This window comes from Panthera pardus, unplaced genomic scaffold (assembly GCF_024362965.1).
Source record: "Panthera pardus isolate Hobbes unplaced genomic scaffold, ASM2436296v1 HiC_scaffold_25, whole genome shotgun sequence".
NCBI classification, from domain to species: domain Eukaryota; kingdom Metazoa; phylum Chordata; class Mammalia; order Carnivora; family Felidae; genus Panthera; species Panthera pardus.
Window position 1 is genome coordinate 38,677,605 of NW_026526821.1, and position 20,734 is coordinate 38,698,338.

The 20,734-nt window shown below is 43.2% G+C and overlaps 1 protein-coding gene across 3 annotated transcripts in view; it reads left to right on the forward strand.

The window, feature by feature from the left end:
- The first annotated feature begins 17,804 nt into the window (after positions 1-17,804).
- ISM1 (isthmin 1) overlaps positions 17,805-20,734 on the forward strand; it is a 74,848-nt gene continuing 71,918 nt past the window's right edge. Inside the window, exon 1 of one of the 3 annotated variants that reach the window (XM_019462505.2) lies at positions 17,805-18,033. In XM_019462505.2, coding sequence (XP_019318050.2) covers positions 17,896-18,033 — 138 coding nt within the window. In that variant the 5' untranslated portion in view covers positions 17,805-17,895. Of the gene's footprint in view, positions 18,034-18,069; positions 18,256-20,734 lie in introns of those variants that run through there. The other 2 variants (XM_019462504.2, XM_053890439.1) reach the window with 2 other exon arrangements.

A 20,734-nucleotide genomic window follows, 5' to 3' on the forward strand; every position in this document is an offset into this window, starting at 1 on the left:
TTTTATAATCATTGGCTATTTCTCTTCATGCCACAGCTTGTAGAGATTTAAGTTATAAAAATAGTTGATATGTCTATAAAAAAAACACGAGCTCAGTTAAATGGAAAACAAAGAAAATAATTTGTACTATCAAATCATCTTTTTAAACTTCGGAGTGGGGCTAGGGGCCGGGGTGTGAGGGCTTCAGACTAAGAAATGCAAAACCTGCATGTAAGCTCACCTTTTAAAACAATTTCTGACCCAACTCTTTAAATCTATTTTGAAACCACAATAAATGTGCCTCCCAGAGGAAAAAAAAAAAACCTGTTTATCCAAGTGCCTGTCACATTGGCTCACACCAAAAACAGCTTTGTAAAATCATTTCGCATAAAACTTAATAACGCCGTAAGACTTCTCAGAATCCTCATGAATATAATAACTCAAATAATATTATTCAAGCATCTATATGTTTAAAGACAGACTTAATCAGTCTTTTGAGTACTGATTGGTTTTGGATTTCCATAGATTTATTTTAATTTTGAGACGTCTTAGTTCCAAGTCTTGAACAACCTAATTGCTTTCACAACAGAATTCCCCACCTCTGAAGGAAACGGGGTGACAGAGACTCCCCTCAGAAGGCTGAGTTGTTCTGCCTGTCTGGGCCACTTTTAGTCAATTATTTTCCATAGACAGCTCCCAATTTTCCCCGCCATTTCCAGGATCCCTTGTTAGAGTTTTCAAGGGCCAATGTTGCCCACCTTTGTAATAGAATTCCTCCCCTGGGCATGGAAATATTCCTGGAGCCTCCTTTAATAATTTTAACGGGGTGTGGTACAAAAAGATGTTTATTCCGTGCAGGGCGAAGTGTGGGGGAAATGCCTGTTTAATCATGGCTCATATTTTCTCCCCAGTTGAATTAACTCCACTCTGGATTTAGCATGAGGTAGCTGCAGTTTAAGGGTTTTAAGATAGACTAACGTGTCCGTTTAGAAAGCAGTGGGGGTACCTTCACTCCTCCAGGGCCACCTCCATCAGCTCTTTTCGACTGGAGGGAGGAACAGACAGATCATGGTGAAAATGGAAGGCAGAGGGCAGGCATTGGCCGCCATGCACAGGACACTGGACCCAGGCCTGGCCTCCCCTCCAAGAGGGAGCTCACAGGTGAACCTTGTTGGGTCACCTATGCTGCTTCTTACCAAAAAGCACCAATGCCTTGGTCTTCACATTTTCTGGGAAGGTCTGTTATTGAATTCCGAAAATAAATCTGGTTAAATGGCTCCTCTGCTTAAGACCGTTTGCTGACCATCCATCTTTCTTGGGACACATTCAAACCTCTCCATAGGAATCTAGCCCATGCCCACCTCCAGGGATGTTTTAAGTGGTGAATCTTTTGCCTGAAACTCTGTACTAGCATGTCCTTCCTGAAATTCAGGTCTCTGTTCAGAGGCCACTCCCCTCAAGCTATCTGCCATGTCATGTAGGGTGGGGAAAGTGAGAGGAAAAGGGAAGGAGCCAAGAGAGGGGAGTGTAGGTGGGTAAGGGAGGATTTGGTCCCTCTGAAGCTCTGCTGAGAGACTGTGTAGAACAGGCTTTGAAGGAAGGGAACAGGAGTACTGGCCCACCAATTCTTGTGTGTGTATACTGGTGGAGGGCAGCCCTGGGACATCACCGCATGCAGGCAGGATGCACCCCTGTGGCCAGAGAAGACCCTCAAGCAGAGTCACAGGTGATCAAAGAGGAAAGTCCTTGGCATCTGCCGTGGTGCCGAGGCAATATGGGATGTTGGCAGTGTGGATTACAAGCTATTTCATAATTCTGAGGGGACTAAATATATAGACGACATTCCTGGAATATGGCCAGTCTGGGACTGGGGCATCTTGGATTCAAGCCCCAGCTCCTGCTCTAACTCACCATGCACACTTGGGTGGCACCTTCCCTCTGGGGGACTATTTCTTTGACTGTAAAATGGGGATTTGAATCACAGCAGTGTTTTCAAACTATGGCATATGGATTGTAGGCGGTGCAGAGGTTAAGCTTCAGTAATAAATGGATGGATATGTTCTAATTTTAAGGGTTGTGCATTTTTTATTAGACAGGTAACTCTAATTACTAAAAAAAATATACTCCGAATTCTCAGTAGCCTAACACAGTAAGCATTAATTTCTCACTCATGGACAGTGTAGTGCAGGTTGGTGGAATGGCAAGAGAGGGTGAAGGGGTGAGTGGAGTAGGTCTCTGATCTATAACATAGTTTAAAAATTAAGCTTCCTTCCCTTAGCTGACTCTGCTATTTTCAAGGAACCTAGAGTCCTAAATTATATTATTTTCATCTAGCCAGTAGACAAGGAAAGAAAGAGAGGGGGATAGATAGTGTAGGAGACTTTAGGAACCAGGTCTAGAAATGAGTAAATCATTACCACTGATTCTGACCATTCTTAATCTAACCATTCTTGGCCAGAATGCAGTCACATGGTCCCACCTAGCTTGGAAATGTTATCTTCTATGTGCCCAGGAAAGTAGCAAATGGGGTTTGATGATGCATACATAGAATTATCACTACTACTGTATATATGTACATACAGATATATAGAGATAAAGTTACAGATATGAAAAATATAACAACGCACCAAACATTTGATTTCATGGGTATTATTGCCTGTATATGGATAGGTGGAAATGTTGATCTAAATGATTGGTTTGAGGGGCGCCTGGGTGGTTCAGTCGGTTAAGCTCCAACATCAGCTCAGGTCATGATCTCACAGTTCATGGATTCAAGCCTGGCATCAGGCTCTCTGCTGTCACCACAAAGCCTGCTTCAGATCCTCTGTCCCCTCTCTCTCTGTCCCTCCTCCATTCTCTCTCTCTCTCTCTCAAAAATAAACAAACATTAAAAAACAAAAACAAAAAAATAGATGATTGGTTTGAAATTAAGTCCACAAAATTAGGTTAATAATAGTAGAAGAGTTATATACATGTGGCAAATTACAAATGTAGGATATGAATGTCTCCCAACTATACAATTTTACAGGGAATTTGTTCAAGTTTTGTGTGGTTAAATGTGAACCTGAGTCATAGATAATTCAGCTCATTTCCCTGGGAATTTTAGGAATCAGTTAACTAATTGCAAAATAATGCTGCACAACAATTACCCTAAAACTAGTAGCTTAAAACAATAATCATTTATTCACCTGTCTGCAGAGAAGGTGAGGTTGCATGACCTAAGTTTGGCCCAGTTGGCCTTGACCACAAACTGGGGGCTGGGTGCAGGTCTGCTCCACATGTCTCTCATCCTCCTTAGAACCGTAGCTGCCCCTGGACAGAAGCTCAGAGCATGAGAAGAAACAAGGTCTCGTAAGACCTAGTTTTGAAACTAACACACCATTGCTTCTATCCACAGGACATAAGCCAAAGCAAGTCACAGGGCTAAGCCTAGTATCAATGGAGTATGAAAATACATTCCACTGGAGAAACGGGGAAAATAGTCTAATCCACCACAGGTCCCGGTACAGACATTCAAAGGAAGAATGAAAGATCTTTGGGAGAAAAGTATGAGGGAATGAGAATAAAATTCACACCCTATCTACACAATTTTATTCATTGCCTAAATTTATTCTGGCATTGGTTTCTGTGATCATGTAGTTTCTTTACAGTTAATTGAATGATGAACACTGAAAACATGGAGAGTCAAATTAGAATAGTATAATGTGTCCCTTTCTCTCCTCTCATAAGGTACAAGTAGAGAACTTCCTCAGGGTCTCAGTATGAGCCTGACTAAAGCCTTAAGTGGGAACAAAATCCTTCACCTGGCAATGTCTTAATGGTTTTGGACAGTATACAGTAGGATCTTAAGATTAGCAACCCAGTACAGGTTTTTATTCCTTATGTGGCATTTCTATTAGTAAGAAAGGCACACTCTGCAATGTGCCTTTGCAGGTCTTCCCATCAGGCATTAGAGTCTATTTGCTCATACTCTGAATTTGGACCAGTCTTGTGACTTGCCTTAGATAGCAGAATGCAGCAGAAGTGATGATGCTGTACAAGTTCCAAAGCCTAGCTCAAGAGCCTTGTGATCTTCCATTCTTTCTTGGACCCTGCTGTCATTATGAGGACAAGTCCAAGCTAGCCTGCTGGCGAATGAGATAGCACATGGAAGAGAGCTGTGTTGCCCCTGCTAAGGTGACCTTGGATGGACAAGTCCCCAGCCCACCTGGCATCTGACCACAGATGTATGAGACCAGCCCAGATTAGCAAAACCACCCCAACTAATTCACAGACTTGTGAGATATAGTAAATTTTTCTTTCAAGACACTGAGTTTGGGTGCTGTTTGTAATGCAGTAGTATTTACTGGTACAGACAGAGTGTACTAACCCTATGCTTTCACCTCCCTAATGCTTGATATTGAGCTTGGCTATGGTTCTTCGACTAATGGAATGTTAAGTGGATGTGACGTAAAGCTGAGGCTTTAAATGTGCTCATGTGGCTGGGCCAGGACTCTCTGTTGTTCCTTTGGCTTGAGTTCTGAAATGCAGACATGGGGAGCAGACTTGAAACTAACTTAAAACCCATACTCCATCCTGGACCAGCCAAGATCAGTGAAGCCATAGCTGACCTGCAGATTTGCAAGTGTAAACTAAAATATTTGTTACTGCATCCACTGAAATGTTGGTGTTTTTGTTAAGCAGCATTATCACAGCAGAAACTAGACTAATACTAATACTAATACTCATAGCAGAGTATTGATATATAAAGCTAGTATACTCTAGGACGCATATTATTTTACTCTATAAACTAGCAGTATCTTGAAAATATAAAACAATTGTTATTAATTATAGCATACTTGAATTGTACTAGGAAATTTTACAAGACAAAGAATCCTATTATGAATCCTTTTTGTAAAGTGTAGTTCGTGGAATAACATCTTTAATTATATTGACTTTTGAATTTAGATTTCTGATTTTTTTTAATTAATGTATTTATTTATTGAGAGAGAGAGAGAGCATGAGCAGGGGAGGGGCAAAAAGAGAGGGGGAAAGAGAGAGAATCTCAAGCAGGCTCCACACTTGCAGCATGGAGCCTGATGCGAGGCTCAAACCCATGAACTGTGAGATCATGACCTGAGCTGAAATCAAGAGTTGGATGCTTAAACCGACTGAGCCACCCAGGTGCCCAGATTTCTTTTTTTTTTGGTTAGTTAGTTTGTTTATTTATTTATTTATTTATTTATTTATTTATTTATTTCTAATCTCTAAACCCAACATGGGGCTTGAACTCACCACCTTGAGATCAAGAGTCATATGCTCTGCCAACTGAGCCAGCCAGACGCTCTTGAATTCAGATATCTTATATTCAATACTGGATTAAATGGAAATTTCTATGAATTCTAAAGAAGGGTTCTAGTCCTGATTCTGACAACTGATTTATTATTCTTTGACAAAACTAAACACTATTAGCATTATCTGAAAAATGCTGTCCTTTATCTAGTTTATAAGGGTAACAGAAAAGGAGATCCTAGATTTTTACAAAATAGTATGCTATTTAGTTCAAAACAGCACTTTTTAGAACATATGAGATTATACTATTATAAGAAATGTAGTCAAAACTTGTCTTCAGATATGCATCACAGAATATTTTTATTCTTATTTTTGTTTATCGAGGTACAATTTACAAACTGCGCAAATCTGATGTGTACAGCTCAATTAATTTTAATCTATTAATGTAGCATGTAATTACCAGACCAAAATATACAGCACCTTTAGCACTCTGGACTTTTCCTCATGCCCTATTCCTGTCTGCATCCCTCCCAAGGGACTATTCTGATCTCCCAGCATCTTAGATTCTTTGCCCCTATTCTTGAATTTCATATAAATGGAATTATGGGGAATGTGTTCTTTGGTATCTATTTTTTCCATTAAATATTATGGCTGTGAGAATCATCATTATTGTTACATGCAGTAGCCAGTCATCAGTTCATTTCCACTGATGATTGGTGTTCCATTGTATAGATATAGCAAAAATTACTTGTCCATTCTAAAATTGATGCACATTCAGATTTTTTCCAGCTGTGGACTATTAGAAATAAACTGCTATGAATATTCTCACACGTTTTTCTATTGATGTAACTATTTTGTTGCATGTATCTCTCTTAGTGGTATTTTATTTAAAGATATTTTTTTAACAGAAGTATCCAAAAACAGAGCTTAGCTAAGTAAATTATGATATATTCATACAAGATACTATGCTGCCATCATTAAAAGTTTTCTTTTAGAAGATTTTTAATGGTCATATGAACTATTGTTTCAGTTATGTCCCCAAACTATGTAAAATGTCTAAATAGGTATATAAACTATGTATATTTGCATGTGCATATGTATGTATGTGTTTGGTGTGTGTATGTATGTATATCAACAGGAAAGAACTATACCAGAAGGCAAATAGTGATAATCTGAAGGTGATAGAAATATGTATAATCGATTTTCCTTTTTTATAATTTTCCATATTTTCAACAGTGAAAACATATTGCTTTTATAATTACAAAAATGGTTAATAAAAAATTAAAAGAGGGGTGCCTGGATGGCTCAGTCAGTTAAGGATCTGACTCTTGGTTTTGGCTGAGGTCAAGATCTCTCCGTTTGTGAGTTTAAGCCCCGCATGGGGCTCTGAATTGACAGAGTGGAGCCTGCTTGAGATTTTCTCTCTCTCCCTCTCTGACCCCTCCCCCACTTACTCTCTCTCTCTACCTCTTTCTCTCTCTCAAAATAAATAAATAAACTTAAAAAAAAATAACAAATCTTCTATTCATTAGGAAAATCTTATGTTACAAACCACATTTTTGCAATGCTTTTTATTTTATTTTATATATTTTTTTTATTTGAGAGAGAGAGCATGGGCAGGGGAGAGGGGCAGAGAGAGAGAGAGAGAGAACCCCAAGCAGGCCCCACACTCAGGATGGAGCTTGACACAGAGCTCAATCCCACGACCCTGGGATCATGACCTAAGCCAAAATCAAGAGTTGGACACTTAACTTAACTGCCCAGGTACCTCGCTTTTTAAAAGTTTGTTAAATTTACTTAACCTAAATGATATATAAAATCTTACCCCTTAACACACCAGCTAATGAGTCAGGATTGATATTGTGAGGACAAGCAGGCATCCTCCTTCGTGTGTCTGCCTGGACTATTCCATAAATCCGGTTTCTCATTAATACTATTATCCAGTCGTACAATAACCAAGAAAAGGAAAAATAAGGAGAAATGCAACATTTCATTGCTATATTGAGATAATGAAAGTACCAGATTAATCTCAATAAATACATCTTTACAAAGTACCTAGAAAATACTAGCATGTGGTAATTGTGCATTATGTTGCAGAAATGAACCCTTCTATAATGACATATATGTTTACTATGTTTTGAAATATAACCTAATATTTCCTATTTATTATTGAATTTATAGTAGATATTTTTATTTTATATGCTGTCTCCTAAGAATGTAAATATTTTATTGAGCAAAATCTTCATGACCTCAATTAGTCTACATTCTCATGTAATTTGGCATAAGAAGTCATCTGAAAAATCTCAACCAAAGTCAAAGTCAGCTTAGAAAGGAATCTGAGAAACATAAAATCCTTCAGCACCTTGTATTTCTGTTTAGAATTTCTTCTCTAGTCCGGGGGTCAGCAAATTATGGCCCATAGGCCACAGCCAGTCCACTGTCTCTTTTTGTATGGTCCCAGAGCTTTAACAGGTATACTTTAAATGATTATAAAAGTACATATGTAATGTCTTTAATTTTTCTTCTTGTCCCACGAGGCTGAAAATATTTACTATCTAGCCCTTTGTAGAAAAATTTGTTGACCCCTGTTCTACCTAGCCCGTCCACAACACTAAAAGCTTTTGTTTACATACTGGTGAAAACAAGTGGTATTTTGGCAGAGATAGTGCCATGTGGAAAAAACACTAAACATTTAACACATCCATTTTATTTTCCTTTTAAACACAGAGGAAATCTATATTTCTTAGCTGTTTTGCTGTTGTGCAGGGCCATGTGACTGAGTTCTGGCCAATGGCTTCCTGAGCAATCCTCCATCTATCTTTTCCTCTCTTCCCTTGTCTGCCAGATAAAGGTTCTAAAAAATGCATAGCCACTAAATGAAAAGAGCCTGGCCCCATTACTCAAAGGAAGTCTGCTCTCTAATACCAAAGTGTTCAAAGTATTATGGTATACGCAAGCAGTAAACTTTTATTTCGTTAAGTCATTGAGCTTTGGGGGGGGGGGGGGGGGGTTGTTTGTTATAGCAGCTGATGCTACTTGCCCTGACTAATACATGTATAAAAAGCCTTTCAATATTGTGCCTGATATCACCATCGCATATTGTTTACTCATATACACATACACAAAGAGTGTGAGAACAGTTTAGCCTTCAGTCTGTGTGAGTAACCAGAACATCCCTTAAAAGCATTATTTGGCTTTCATATCCCCAACAAAGAAAATCTTTATTCCAAAACACTACTTCCTACTCATCACATGGGGATAAAACAACTACAATTTCAGAACTAAGACACCAGGTAAATAAAGGAAAATCTCGACCTTTGTGAAATAACCATACCAAATTTGAGCTCCAAAAATGTGTAAACAGCTCTTTCATGCTTGTTCCTCCAAAGGGCTAGTTCTCATTTAACTTTCATCATCCTGTTTAGAGTTTACCAAATGAGAATCTTCAGATTTCAGTTTAGACACATCTGGCTCACAAATGAGGCCCAACACCCCCAGTCATTGTGAAATCCTTGCCACAAGCATTGGTGATGAGATCTTGTGTTTATTAGTAAAGATGTGAGAAACAGTCAGTTGCAAACTGTTGTGAGTGGATGTATCTCTGATGTGGCATCTTAGAGGTGTCCATTTGCTCTTTCTCTGCTGAGGAACTGCTGTCATTAAGTCCATTTCTAAATGCAAAGTTACTGCTTTTAGCTTTCTTTCAGACATAACCTCACCAGGAGCTTTTGAAAAGATTATTTCCACTACTCCTTAGTTGTTAAAAAAGAGCGACCGTTTCTTGTCTGTTCGTTTTCTCATCTGACTGAGCTCTTTGTAATTTCTCTAGGTATATTTAGCTTCCTTGTATTTTTTTAATGCAACATAGAGTTAGTGTATTTATTATTTTTAAATCACTGAAGCCAATTGTGATTAATAACAAATGTATTTCTCTTTTGTCTTACACCAAGTCTGGCTTGCTATTTCCGAAGAAGAAGAAGAAGAAGAAGAAGAAGAAGAAGAAGAAGAAGAAGAAGAAGAAGAAGAAGAAGAAGAAGAAGTTTGAGGCTAGATGATTAAGAATTAATTGATAAGGGAGCCTGGGTGGCTCAGTTGGCTATATGCCCAAATCTTGAATTTGACTCAGGTCATGATCTCATGGTATGTGAGTTTGAGTCCCACATCAGGCTCTATGCAGACAGTGCAGAGCCTGCTTAAGATTCTCTCTCTCCCTCTCTCTGTCCCTCCCCTACTTGTGTGTGCTCTCACTCTCTCTCAAAATAGATAAACTTTAAAAATAATAATTATTAAAAAAATAATGAATTGATAATGACTTCTGATTAGACCAAATGAAAAAATAACTGACTCACATAGAAAAGTCACCCTCTAATATGGTCATAGCCCATTGCCCTCTGGGGACTGGACAAGGTTGACAACTTAGAACAAAGTGGCGTGGTTTGCTGGGAAATTAGATGAACTTGTGTTTTTCTCTTTCCACATAAAAAAAGTACCAACATATCCTCAGTCAAGAATTCTCACCTAACCTTACAAAATGATTCAAGATCTTTGCATCTTGAAAGAGATTCCCAAACAACTGGACAATTGGGCTTCATGGCGCCTGTGATGCAATGCACTAAGAAGAACACAACATCATGCAGGTAGCATTCCTGCCCAAAGTGCATAATCTAAAACTAATATTGGAGAATCAATCATACAAGAATAAACTGAAGGTCATACTGCAAAATCAGTTGGCCTGGGCTCTTTAAACATGTTAATGACATGAAAGACCAAAAGAAAAGGGTGGTGGGAGGAGATAGGGACTGTTCAAGACAGACATAAAGAGACATGACAATGGGAATTAAATGCAATGAGTAATTCTCATCTGCATCCTGGATAGAAAAAAAATAACTGTAAATGATATTGTAGGGACAGTAAGAAAATGTTGAATAGGGATTTAAATTAGATAAGATTATTGTATCCATAGTAAGTGTCCTGAGCAAAATTAGACTGTGATGATATAGCAGAACCTCTTCAGGAGGTATATGCTGACATATTTGGGGTGAAGGGTTATACTGAGAAGCTTTTTCAGTATGACAAACCCCCACACAACACCTGGGTGCTTCTTGTCATCTCCGTTGGGTCCCCTTATGTGTGTGTACTATCTGTAGGTGGCTCTACTTCTGGGGACAGGGTGGGTGTTGGTTAGAGTGACTGGAACCCTGTCTCTTCTCTTCCAGTAGTCTAGTCCTGGCTTATTCACATGGCAGTGACAAAGCTCCAAGTCAGACACAAAGAGAGAGGAAGCATGTGAGGCTTCTTGAGGCCTAACCACAGAACTGGCACAAACCCACTTGTGCTGCATTTTGTTAGTCAAAGTTAATCACAAGGCCAGTACAGTCAAAGGGGAGATGCTTCCACATTGTGATGGGAGAAGCCACAAAGTCATGTTGTGAAGGGCTTGGGTACAATGAAGGAAAAACTGGTCATTTGTGCAATCTACCACAAGGATGAACGGGTGTTCATTCAATTATACGTGTAACTTTTCTCGAGCTTTGAAATTTTTCAGAATAAAAAGTTGAGTAAAGGGATAGATGATAGCACAAGAAGCCAGATACCAAAGAAAATCTACTGTAAAATTCAATTTATATTAATTTTTTAAAGGCAACTCAAATGTATGGTGATAGAAGTCAGGACATTGGTAACATTTGGGTAATTGGCCTCTGGGGTGCTGGTAATATATTGTTTCTTGATCTGGGTAGTAAAAATTCCACTGATCTGTACACTTAGGATATGTATTCTTTTCCATGTGTAGATCATATTTTCATTTTTTAAAAGTTTACTTTGAATAACAGAATATTGGTCTTGGAGCTGGGAAACCTAATACTGCCATCAGGTGCCTTTGCAATATTGCAAATGTCTCTTTAATTCTCTGGACCTCAGTTTCCTCATCTAGAGAAGGTAGCTGGATAGTGAATTCTGTGGGCCCCTTCCAACATCTAGACTCTGAGATTCAACTCTGAGTGAATAGTTCACTCACTTCCTGCCTAGAAATTGTCAGAAGTTAAAAGAAAAATTATACCATGTATAATATATAACCTTATAACTATGAACTGCTTTTCTCTTCCAGCTATAACATGCCCCTGAGATTTTATTTTGCTTCCCAGGATTTGCACAGAAGTAATTATAGCAAAGCAAAAGCAATAAAGGGGTCTTTTTAAAAATACAGATTAGAAGGGCACCTGGGTGGCTCAGTTGGTTAAGCGTCTGACTTCAGCTCAGCTCATGATCTCACAGTTCATGAGTTTGAGCCCCATGTTGGGGTCTGTACTGACAGCTCAAAGCCTGGAGCCTTCTTTGGATTCTGTGTCTCCCTCTCTCTCTGCCCCTGCCCCATTTGCACGCGTGCTCTCTCTCTGTCTCTCAAAAATAAATAAAATGTCAAAAAAATAAGTAAATAAAATACAGAGGAGAGCTATGAGGGCCAGCTATTTGCCGAAGATGTCAGTGGACAGGCAGGATCTCATATTTTAATATCACACTAGAAATGCAGTAAAGGACCCTGCCGCATAAGGAAGAACCTTCATAAACCTTTTCAAAAAGCCAATCCAATCTCCCCACTGCTCCAGCTCATGTCTGGGAAGGACAGCCCTCACTCTGGAATGCCATTTCTGGGCCTCCTCAAAAGGTCATGCACTCAGTGGATTCAGGTTCTTTGTACATTTAGAGGCCCTTAGGGTGGAGTGGAAAGAGCTACAGGCATCCCTGCAATCTTCACACATTTTGTTTTGCCTGCGTGTGTTGGAGCCCCAGGAAGCAGAATGTCAGAGGTCCAGGTGTCCCATAAGCCTGGCTGTTACTCCAGGGGTTGGAGCCCCTGGGAGTGCCTCTGAGCCTCTGAGCCTCTGAGGGTGGTGATTTTCTCACTTTTGAGTGCTGTGACCCCTTCATAGTTCAAAGGACTCTAATGAAACAACACTTTGGGCTTTTTGTTTGTTTGTTTCCTTGAGGGCTTAGAGTTTATCTCAGATTCTTTCAGCAACAATTTCCAGCAGTTTTCTAAAAGTTGCATCCATTGAACAAATATTTATGGAGCATCTACTATGCAAATTTGGAAGTGAGTGACACAAAGAAGCTCTCTGCCCTCATGGACACAACATGGTGTCCTTCATCTAGTAGAGCCAAAGACCTGGGACTACTCACCTTGTCTTGATGTGGAAGTGATAGTTGAACTTCACAACAGCCCTAGAACAGCCATTCTTAGATCCAATTTACAGAGGAGGAAACAGATTCAGAGAGGTACAATAACTGGCCCAAGAGGTATATGGCTAGCAAGTGGAATCCATCTAACTTCACTTCATATTGGCACCTGGGAGGAGGTGGGGAGGTGTGCCAGTCTCTCCAAACAGGGATTCGCAAACTAAGTCATGTGGTCCAGCTGCCTGTTGTGTATGTACAGTTTTATGAAAACACAGCCACACCCATTTGTTCATGTATTATCTTTGACTGCTCTCCCACTGCACCACTGCAACAGGAGGGTTGAGTATTTGCAAGAGAAACCTTGTAGCCCACAGACAAAAAAAAAGAAAAAAAAAATTGCTATCTGTCCCTCGAAAAGGAAGATTTGCCACCCGTCCTTCTCAGAATAGTACTCCCTTTATTAGAGAAGGTGGTGAAACTCCTATAACAAACCCTCAAATTTTAGTGGTTTAACACATTTTTTTAAGTTTGTTTTTCTTTTAAGTTTATAGATGAAACAAAAGCCCAGCCAGGGTGTTCTGGGCACAGTTAGGGGTGGGGTAAGGGCTCTGCTCCAGGGATCCAGGCTGATCATTGTTCTAAGGTCTGGGCAGACACATTTAGCCAGCAAGGAAGGAAAAAGAGAAGGATCATGCACAGGAGACTTTCATGGGTTAGATATGGAAGTGACACACATTACCTCCACCCACATTCTATTGGCCAGAATTTCAGAGGATAATGGGAAATGTAGTCTAGGGATAAAAAGAAACGGTAACACATAACAGCCTCCACTGCAATCCCTAAATGCTAATTTTTCGTGCACCCTGTAAGTCTCTGGTTTTGGCTTTTCAAATCTGTTTTATACCTCACATACAGTGTGCATGTTTAAAATTTTTTTAATTGACCCCTTGCCTTCTTGAGCTACAAACTGAAATACGTATAAATAAATCAAATGATATGATGTCATGGATTTTGCTTCAAAACAATCCGAGAGGGAGAAAGTACATGAGAATACAGATGAAACATGAGTTTTGTTGAAGCTAGGTGATGGGTGTCTAAGGACTTCTTATATTAGTCTCTTGAATTTTGTACATATTTAAATTTTTCCATGATAAAAAAAAGTGTGTTTTAAAGGTACTAAAACTACTCTTTACTGTCTTGCAACAATTTTTAGTTTTTTTAAAAAAGGAACAACAGTAAAATCCTGACATAATAGACTTGCAAGTTTCTCTTTAGTAATTTTTCCAAGAAGGTTTTCTGATTTATTAATTTTGCTTGCTTTCTCCTAATATTCCAGTTACACAAGCTTGTCTGCAAAAGAAACAGACCAATAACACAAGACAAAAATCTATGAGAGGATAGTACATTCCAGACATAGAAGAGTTAATATTTATAGGTCAGCCACCTATAGTAGGAACACTTTAAGGACACTTAATTTATTAAGTAAGGTCTATATAAAGACCACATTCATTGGGCAACCACTGATTGAGCAACTACTCCATGTAAGGCACTGTGCTCAGGTCTAGAAATACAATGATGATGAGACAGGTGTTCCTCTCTTGAAGAATGTACTTGTCAGGACAGGTAATAATAAGCTGCTATAGCAAACATCCCTAAATCACAGTGGCTTTGAACAATCAAGCTTTATTTCTCACTGCGCAAGGTTAAATGCAGATATCCGTGGTCCAATAGCTCTATTTTGAGCAGTAACTCAGAGATTTGGGCTCCTTTCACCTCAGAGTCCTTCTTTATGTAGAAAGGAAAGATAGCGTGTGTATAGGTGATCACTCATGAGTTTTATTTATTTATTTTTGTTTATTTACTTTTGAGAGACATAGAATACGAGCCGGGGTGGGGGACAGAGAGAGAGAGGGAGACACAGAATCTGAAGCAGGCTCCAGGCTCTGAGCTGTCAGCACAGAGCCCAATGAGCCAAAATTGGACACTAAACCGACTGAGCCATCCGGGTGCCCCACTCACTCGTGATATTTCATAACCAGACCTGAATGTAACAGAGCTCTTCACACCTCACCTAGATCTAGTGTTGCTGGAAAATATTCTCTATAAACCCAGGAAGAAGAAAACTATATGCTGGAGGAGGGGAGGGGACACGTATTCTAGAATGTTCTACGTAAATGGTGATCTGGATCTGGTGAGAAGGCACATTCTATTAGGGCAAAATAAGAGCAATAATAAAGATATGAATAAGTTGTATAAAACTGTAAAAGAGGAGGTAGGAATTTTTTTTTTAACTGATCAGCAATTCACAATTCCATAAATGTGCTTGCAACTTAATTTGTTTGGGCTATTAAATTTGTAATTCTCTTTCCACAAAAATTATAGTCCGGTTTTCCCTACCCCCTAAAAAGCAGCCTGGTTTGGCAAGTTCAGTCACAGATTACGGGTGTTTATCGATACCGGCTATGTATACTCACTAGAACATAAACTCACCTGGAATTTGGATCTCGCAGCGTGAAAGGATTTTAATAGGATTCATTCATACATTTGTTCAACATTTTATAAAGACTTCTGTCCCCAAAATTCAATTTACAATTTTTACAACATTTTACAAAGACTTTGATCTCTAACTCCCCCTTTACAAATTTACAAGAATTTACACTCACTGCAAGGATTTCTTTCCAGAGTTTTTTTTTTTTTTTAAGTTATTTTTCCTTAGGATCCAAAAATGTTAATTTTAGATGAGAGGAGAGGCAATTGAGGCTCACATGTGGGGACTGTGTGTGATGGAAATACGGGACACAGCAGCGCCTGGATTCTAATTTAGACCAGCCTGCCTCAGGCAATAGGAAAAGTCATTTGTCCCTGTGCGCCCACATCATAATCTGGCACAACTGGGGCTTAGAGCCAGTCTTAAACTCTCTCTGCCTTCAGATTCTAGTTTGCCATCTTAATTTATGTATTTCATCATCGTGCCGACTGTCCCACCCTGCTCCCCTTTGGAAGTGACTCTAATTAGAAAGCACACTGGAGGATCCTTGTGGGATCTGAACTGCTGGGATCTCCTTTGATCTCCAATATGAACTGCGGACGGTCTATTGTTTCAAATTCTCCCCCAGCCCTCGGGTTGACAATTATTTGGCATTTCAGAGCCTGGAGATTGCAATGGATGCTGGACAGGACCGACCGCCTGAAAATCCAAAGCAAGCACTCCCTCCAAATATCTCCCTTCCCCAGACCCTGCACTCCTCCCCCTTACCACCCCCCCAAAAAAAAATTACTGAAAAGGGAAAGATATCGAGTGCTTTATAAACAGCTGCCAATCCATTAATAAAATGATAAGCCTGGTTAGAATTTTAAAGATGCTCAAGGCGTCTCTAAAGCAGCAACTAGCCTAGCCTTTCCTTCCCCTGACACAAATTAAAACGCAACTATCACACCCTACCCTACTATTGCTATTTAAATTCTGCAAAATGCCACGGTGACCTGAGAAACTTTCGGAATGGTGAAGTGTTTCTTGTCTTAATTTGGGTTAGACTCAGCTGAGATGCCTTGCGTAAAGATGTGAACTCCGAAGGTAGTTGACTTAAGAATCTTCAGTTTGTAGGACCGGGAGGAGGAGGGCAGAATCGGGGTGGGGGGGGGGTGGGCGGGGGGACGGGCAGGCGAAAAAGTTTTGCTTATTTATTTAATTTCAACCACCAAGGGAACGACGGAAGGTTCATCCCCGGAGCACTGGAATCCTAAAGGCTAGGTAGGCTTGGAAATTTGCGAAATGAATTGTGCGAACGCCTAGGCTGAGGGCGCCGCACGCGGGGAGGGACTGGCTGGGCGGGCACAAGAAAGGAGGGAGGGAGGAAACCCGGTAGGAGGCGGAGGAAGTGCAGTATAAAAGGCCCCAGTCTTACAGCGCGCTCACCACTCTGAGCTACTTTGGGAAGGCGGGATCCTGAGCAAGATCAAAAGAGAGGGGAACGCGCGGTGCCACTGCGGTGATCCCAGCCTACCATCGGACCCAGTTTGCTCTTGCGCTCGAGACCAAGCTCCGCGCTCTCTGCTCGACCCCGGAGCCTTTCCACTCGCCGGCTGCCCCCAGCACGGCATGAGCCGCGCGCGGGAGCCGGAGGCTGCAGCGCGGTCATGAGGCGGTGGCCCAGGAGCGGCGGCTGTGCGACGCCAGCCCCTAGGTCCCCTCCGGGAGCAGCGCCTCCGGGATGAGCCCCTCGACCCGTGACTGCCTGAGCTGAGATTGACCCCCAGTGCCCTACCTACGTACTGCGCGCCCGAGCCAAGCCCTGAAGCTTCCCACCGCGCCACCTGCGCGCTCCACCGGACCGACACCTAGCGAATCCGACTCGCCTCCCTTTCCAGGCTCTACCAGGCGCCACCGGCGCGTGAGCTGCGCTGCTCAGGGAGCGCAGGCCCACCGTCCAGGAGCAAGTGTCAAGACCCTTCTGGAACTACACTTTATCATTCCCCTGGTACACACGCACGCCAGCTTCAGCAAGGGGCGCACAGTCGCAGACAGACACCTGGCTTGCCCTGAGCCCCCTCCGTTCTCCACCACCACAACTCCCAACTCCACTTTGTCAATAAAGGTTTCTAAACTCGCCCAGGCACCCCACCCACCCACAGCCCCGAGCCTCAGTACGCACAAGGCTCTGCCCTCGGCGGCCACAGCGACCTCGGCAGCAGTGCGCGCACTTGGCGCAGCCCGGCAGGCGGACGCCGACCCCGGAGGGGCGCCCGGGTCACCTCCAAACTGTGACAGCCCCCGTGTACCCGGTGTCCCCATCTGGATCCGGCTCACCCTAGGACTCGGCGGCGGGGCGGCGGCCCGCGGCCCGAAGGAGCGCGGGGAGGAGGGGAGGTGGCTCGTCGGGTGAGTGGCTCCGGGCGGCAAGGGCGGGGGAGCCAAGCGTGGAGGTAACTCCGGGCCGCCACTGAAGCCCTCCTCCTCATTCTCCTCCTCCTCCTTCTCCTCCTCCTCCTGCTCCCCGCGCTCCTCTGGCGGCCGCTCCCGCTCCAGCTGCGGCGCCGCGGCCACATCTGGGGCGCCCATGTGCGCTCGGGGGCTCGGCTGCGCCTGCCCCGCCGCCGCCCCCGCTACCCCCTGCCCGCAGGGTGGTCCCCGGCCCGGCCCGGGTCCCGGGCAGCCCCCCGTCCCCGCCGCCGCCGCCGGGGAGCGCCGGGGTTTGCTCCGCAGCCGGCTTGGACGCCCCCGGCCCCGCCGTGGCTCCGCCGTGGTGCGGCGGCGGCGGCGGCGGCGGCGGCGGCGGCTCCTGCTCCCCCGGCCCGGCGCGCCCCGCTGAGCCCAGCGCCAGCCCCGCGGGCCCGGGGAGCGGGGCCCCAGCGGGGGCCGAGGCGGGAGCCGCGCTGCCGGGCTCCCGGGCTCCAACTCCGCCTCCCCCGGCGCCGCCGCCGCCGCCGCCGCCCGCCGCGCCGGGTCCTAAAGCCGCGCGCCTCAAGAGGATGGTGCGTCTGGCGGCCGAGCTGTTGCTGCTGCTGGGGCTGCTGCTGCTCACGCTGCACATCACAGTGCTGCGCGGTTCGGGAGCCGCCGACGGGCCGGACGCGGCCGCGGGCAACGCCAGCCGGACGCAGCTGCAGGTGAGTGCGCCGCCAGAGAGGGGCGCGCGTGGCAGCGGGGACCGGGTGGCAGGGTGCTGAGCTAGCGCAGGCTGGATGCGAGGGGGCGGGTCCCCCGCCCCACCAAAGAGCAACGGTCTTGCGGGGACAACCTGTCTTAGGCAGAGACGGAGCGGGGTTGCGTGCCGGAGACTGAACCCCGTATTGAGGTCTGGCAGATGCTGTCCTCCAGGTTTTTCACAGGTCAGGTACCTGGGGGTGCGAGGCTTGGGATGGGCGGCTTGGTATGTGTTTGTTTTGGGGTGGTGACAGTCTTTGCCCTTTTGTGGCTGAGTAATGTTACTCTGGGGGGTGAGGGGAACGGCAGGAGACTCTTAACTATAGGGCAATACCCCCAAACTGGGTTTGGGAGAAAGAACCCCAGGGAGTCTGCCCCTTCAGAAAGCGTCGCCAAGGGTCAGGAAATAATGTCCCAGAGGAAAATGGCCAGACACCCTGTTTTCCCGCGCGGTCCACGTGCCTCCCACGTCCCTCCCCAGCCTTGCGGAGGGCGCGGAGTCAAGCCACCTGTCGTGCTTGGGGCCCGAGTCACCTGGGGCTTTTAAAAATATAGTAAAGACTTTCAGCGTTCTGCCCCTCTTGAGGGTCGCTTTAGGAATGAGATTCTGAGCATCCGTTGCGCTCCAAGGCTGGAGAGGGGGTCGCCTTTGGGGAAGTGAGGGGGCTCCAGACACAAGGTTAATTATGTTTTCCGAATAAAGGATTGCTCAGGTATAGATTTCTTGTCACTGCCCTGGAAAGCGTTTTTCCTTGAGTGTTACAACTGTCAACTTGGAGCATGGGTAGAAGTCAGCAAGGATTTTCCCAGGAAGCCTCGGTAATTTTCTGCCTCCTAAAATCTCTTCCTCAAACCAGCTCTTTTAAACTCTTTGCTCTGCAGTGTGGAGATAAGTAGTATTCATTGTTCCCAAAGAACTTTACAACCATTGCCCCTGCTAATGTACTTTTTAATGTAATTTTTGTGAAAAAAAAAATTGTTAAAGAGAGAATTCACTTAAATATTTCTGTAGTGCTTACTATGTGCCTGTGTGCCACTGTATTAAGTGCTTTACAGAATTTCATTGATTTAATGAGGTACTATACTGTTAATATGCTCCCTTTACAAATGCAAAAACTGAGGCACAGAGAGATTAGGAAACTGGCCAATTTTCATGCATTCCAAACTCTTGATTACTTATACCAAGTTTTCTCTCTGCCAGGATGTTATAGACTAAAGCAAGGTGATCCTTGCACACAAATACAAAACCAGGAATGGAAAAGAATACACCCCAGAGCCTACAGTTCTTTTAAATTTGGGACATTTCTGGAGCGCCTGGGTAGCTCAGTCTGGGTTGGTCGACCAACTTCAGCTGACATCATGATCTCTCAGTTTGTGAGTTCAAGCCCAGCATAGGGCTCTGTGCTGACAGCTTGGAGCCTGGAGCCTGCTTCAGATTCTGTGTATCCCTCTCTCTCTGCCCCTCCCCTACATTCTCTCTCTGTCTCTCTCTCTCTCTCTCTCTCTCTCTCTCTCTCTCTCTCAATACCCATTAAAAAGAAATTTTAATTTGGGGCATCTCTGAAGATGTTCTAAATTTGTGGGGCCTGCCCATCTTCTGTGGGCAAACAGGTACAATGACAGACGTATCGGATTCCTTTGGGGAAACTGAAGACACTCCCATTCTGTAGATGGTGCGACACCCACCAGTCTACCACTGCCGGCATAATTCTTAATATCTTCAAGATTTCTGGAAGTCATATTTTGTACATGATGCTTTCTTTCCTCATGGACTCATGAAAAGCTATAAAAATGATGTTCTATGGAAAAGTAAATTTGGCAGATTTCTTTATGAGGTGTTTGCTATCATTAGAATAACCTGGGGTTGGCCTTTTCTGCCTGAACAGTAAGGTAATGAGAGAAGCAGCTGGTGGAAGTGGCAGCTGCAAAGGGGAAGTGGATTAAATTCTCAAAGGGGCCTTTGGCTGAAGAAGTTCCCCAAGAGGGCAAAAGAAATGGGGGATTTAGAAGGAGTAATGCTCCTAGGAGTATCTTGGGTCCCAAGCAGCTGCTAATCCACCAGCTTCAGTTTATCTTGCAATAGTGTTTGATTATTCTGTCCACTCAATGCACTTATCCAGGCAGAATGATGAGTTTAACAGTTTGGTTCATAATTTTACTCTCTTTTGTAATTTGTTATTATAAAAGTTTTATATTCTTCCTGACTAAAGTTATTTCTCTGGCTCTCCAAAGATCTTACCATTCAAATGGAGAGAGAGAATATGTCACACCAAGTGAGGAGGTCTGCAAAAAACATTTAGGTTATTGTTTTCAGCCCAGGACACTGAATTCACTAGTAGCAGGTGTATTTAAAAACAAAACTGCAGACACTATATTCTTTCTGTTTAGTGGACATGTGTAACCCATCTCAAAATCCATTTAAATGTGTTGGTTCTGTGATATTTTAAGCTGCTAAATTCATTCTTTGTAACCAGGAAGTTAATCAGTCCCTAGACTACATGATTGTTCTTGTTATTTCTGCTTAAAATATTCTAAAATATGAGGTTGGAGTGAGAAATAAACATAGTTCGTTTATTTACCCAAACTGTAATATCTTTGGGGTCATTTAAGAAGAGATACTCCCTTATTTAAGATCTGGTTGTTTTGACGTTATTAAGGACATCC